Source organism: Lepidothrix coronata, unplaced genomic scaffold (assembly GCF_001604755.1).
Source record: "Lepidothrix coronata isolate B3197 unplaced genomic scaffold, Lepidothrix_coronata-1.0 Scaffold860, whole genome shotgun sequence".
In the NCBI taxonomy this organism is placed as follows: domain Eukaryota; kingdom Metazoa; phylum Chordata; class Aves; order Passeriformes; family Pipridae; genus Lepidothrix; species Lepidothrix coronata.
Window position 1 is genome coordinate 5,589 of NW_016691040.1, and position 3,743 is coordinate 9,331.

At 59.2% G+C, this 3,743-nt stretch overlaps 1 protein-coding gene across 1 annotated transcript; it reads left to right on the forward strand.

Annotated features, from left to right (window-relative positions):
• The first annotated feature begins 6 nt into the window (after window positions 1–6).
• Window positions 7–2,313, forward strand: HFE2 (hemochromatosis type 2 (juvenile)). The gene is made up of 2 exons (XM_017840099.1): window positions 7–92; window positions 505–2,313. The coding sequence occupies exon 2, from the start codon at window positions 526–528 to the stop codon at window positions 1,129–1,131; it is 606 nt and encodes a 201-aa protein (XP_017695588.1). The 5' UTR covers window positions 7–92; window positions 505–525; the 3' UTR covers window positions 1,132–2,313.
• The last annotated feature ends 1,430 nt before the right edge of the window (window positions 2,314–3,743 follow it).

Sequence of the window (3,743 nt, forward strand, 5' to 3'; positions counted from 1 at the left end):
GCTCCTGGCCGCTCCTGGACAACGACTACCTGTTCGTGCAGGCCACCAGCTCGCCGGTGGCCAAGGGGTCCAACGCGACGGTCACCAGCAAGGTAACGCTGCTGCGATGGGGCTGGGCGGCAAATCCGGGGGCAGGGCTCCCTAAAATACCTGGGGAGGGCAGGAGTTGCTTCGGCGAGACCCAGGGAGAGCGAGGAAGGAGGAAGGAGAGGGATGAAGGCTGTCAAGGGGACCCTCAAGTGCTCCCATTGTCACGGGGTGACAACATGGTCTGTGGGGTACCCGGAAGGATCTTGCTGGGTTTGGCTCCGTCTCCGTTTTCCGTTGCTTAAATGGTGCTAAAAAAAGAAGGAAAGGAAAGATCGCTGTTATCCCGAAAGAACCGTGGGAGGGATGGTTTGGGGATGGATCAGTGGGGTGGACGCGTATCCTGGGATACCCCGGACACCTTGGGATGGGGACGCGGCCGCCGCGCTCACCTCCCTCCCGCCCCGCTCCCCGCAGCTCACCATCATATTCAAGAACATGAAGGAATGCATCGACCAGAAGGTCTACCAGGCCGAGCTGGACAACGTCCCGGCGGCCTTCCAGGACGGCTCGGTGAACGGGGGCGCGCGGCCGGGCGGGAGCAGCCTGGCCATCCGCGAGCGCGCGCCGGGGCGGCACGTGGAGATCCGCGCCGCCTACATCGGCACCACCATCGCCGTGCGCCAGGCCGGCCGCCAGCTCTCCTTCTCCATCCGCGCCGCCGAGGAGGTGGCCCGGGCCTTCACGGAGGAGCAGGACCTGCAGCTGTGCGTGGGCGGCTGCCCCCGCAGCCAGCGCCTGTCCCGCAGCCCCCGCGGGCGCGGGCGCGTGCCGGCCGACACGGCGCGGGCGCTGTGCCGGGAGATGCTGCCCGTGGAGGACGTCTACTTCCAGTCGTGCGTCTTCGACGTGGTGACCTCGGGCGACGCCAACTTCACCATGGCGGCCCGCGGCGCGCTGGAGGACGCCCGGCTCTTCCTGCCCGACGCCGAGAAGCTCCACATCTTCCAGGCCGGGGCGAGCTGCCCTCGCGTGTCCTCGTCCCCCCTCCTCCTCCTCCTCCTCCTCAGCTCTGCTCTTTGGGTGGTTTTGTTGCACTTTTAACCCCCGCTCGCTCCGTGTGGGACCCGGGAGAGCGGCTGGCTCCGGATCCGTGGCTGCGACCGGGAAAGACCTTGGATCAGGGGTCTCTGCAGCCGAAAGGAATTGGAGACCTGGACCACGGGAAAGGGGAGAGGTGACCCCCTGGTTTGCACTCACTGCTCTCGCATGGGTGGTGCCAGCTGATCCCAGCTCCTCTCCTGAAGGCACATCCCAGGTTTTTGGTTCGATTCTCACGTGTTCCTTTTTCCCTAAGGATGTGACGTTGCAGCAAAATAAACACCCAGGGTTAGAAACCCCCTCTGCCCCCCAGAGCCTTCCCATAACTCACTTCCCATCTTTCTCCTGGTGTTAATCCAGCAGAATTTCGTTCAGGAGCCCTACAAATCCAGAAATAACGGACTCAAAGCCCAAATCCCAGTTTTTAGCAGTTTGGTGGATTCGGGACCCTTCACCCAGAAGCAGAGCAAGGCCATGAGTCGGTTTTGGGAGCGTTGTGACCGAGGGGGGAACCAGTTTTGTCCATCTCCTCCTCTTCCAGGATCAACAGCAGGCTGATCTCCAGCAGTGGGAGCTGTGGAGCACCAGGCCTCGGATCTCCCAGGCCACTGTTGCTATTTTTCCTTGTTGTCTTGGCACCTGTTGGGGACTTGATTTAGCCGGGTCTGGACTCGGGACCAGCATCAGGTTTCAGGGAGGGGAAAAAAACACCCCTTGGGAATCTCTCTCCCTTGGGCCCAGATTCTCTGCTGCTCCTCAAATCCAACCCAGACCGGGGGTTTCGCTTGGAAAACAGAATTCCTGATGGCAAAGAGCCAGCTGGGCACACGGATGGGCAGGGGAACCCCCCGGGGAAGGTGCAGGACTGAAGAGGGGAGGGCAAATTTCACGTGTTTCAGAGGATTTCAGCAAAGCAGCCGGAGTTCTAAAGGAGAAATGTTTTCCATAGGAAAAATTTCCCTTTATTTTTAACAAAATTTTTAACAGGCCATCCCTGTCCCTGTGGAGCTGCAGGAAGAGCCTTGCAGCGCTCCATGGGGAGAAAATCCTTCATGGGAATAAGATCCTCTGAAGGGAGAAAATCCTCCAGAGCAGGGTTGAGAGTGCTGGAGCTCCTGGTAGAGATGGGACTGGCCCCATCCAGGAATATTAAAAGAAAGAATGGATTTTTATACCAAAAAAAAATAAATGTATATGTACAAATTTAGATCAAAATCAATGAAATAAATAAAAATCAATTCAGCCCCTTCCAGGGTGTGGAACAGCAGCTTTTTGCCAGCTCAGGCCTCACGTTTGATTTGATGGGGCAGGACATAATTACCCTTGAGTTGGTGGTCAGTGGAGCCAACCAACAAGGATTCCACAGGGGAAAGGAGGGTTCCCAATGGAACTGGACTCTCCTTCCCCCTGGCAGCCCATCGCCTGCACCACCAGCTCCGGGGCCTGGCGCTTTCCTGGATCTCAGATGGGATCTCTCTCAGGATCCCACCTCCGAAATTTGGAGCCCAGAGCTCCCAGACTGAAAATGTCCCGGGATTCAGAAGAGCTGCCCCTGAGCCAGAGAGCTCTGGTTGCAGGTTTGAGGCTCGGCTCACACCAGGAGCTGCCCAGCTGGGATGGGCTGTGACACCCAGGAGCAGTTGTGGATGGGTTATGGAATCATTAAGGAATCATTAAGGCTGGAGAAGCCTCTGAGATCATTAATCATTAACTGTCCCCCAGCCAAGGTCACCGCCGACCCATGTCCCCAGGTGCCAGGTCCACTTGTTGTTGAGCACACCCAGGGACACTGCCCTGTTCCAGGGCCTGAACACCCTTTCCATGAAGACATTCCCCCAAATATCCAACCTAGATCTCCCCTCTGGTCCCGACTCCCGGGAGAAGGCCCCGATCCCCCCCAGCTCCAGCCACCCATGTTGGGCGCCTGGATGCGGAACAATCCAACCTGGGCTCGCACCGGAGCTGGACGGGGTCGCTGGGGCTGTTTTTGGGAGGTGGCACCGGGCTGGGAAGGCGAAGGGTCGCTCCAAAGTCCGCTGACGTCAATGGAAACGCGCTCGTCGGCATCAACAGCTGGGATCGGCGCCGGCGTTCCGCTCCTTTATTCCCGGCGGGGGAAAGGTCTGTCCTCTGCTTCAGGGCGTCCCTGGGAGGCCTCACGTCCCTGTCACACCGAGGAGCAGCATGGAATCATCCGGGGAATGGGCCGGGCCCATCCCACGCTTGGCACGTTCCCCCGGAGTGGCTGGACCCCCGCCAGGCCACGGCGCAGGTTTGAGCCCCCACGGAGCGTCCACAACTCAGAACACACGTGGTCCACCCTCCCCAGGGCTGCTCACGGCCAGGAGAGCTCCCAGCAGCAAAGGAATACAGAAATTTTCCCACTTTTCAGCAGCCAAAGCTGCTCCGAGGCTGCGAGGGAGAGTCGTGGCATCCGGCCCGGGGAAGAGAAGGCTTTGGAGAGACCTCCAAGCGTTCTCCAGTGCCTGAAGGGGTTCCAAGAGAGCTTTGTCACCCTTTTTTTTGTTGTTGTTGTCCCTCTGTGTCACCCAGAGGTGGGTGGGTGGGCAGATAGATGGATGGATGGATGGATGGATGGATGGATGGATGGATGG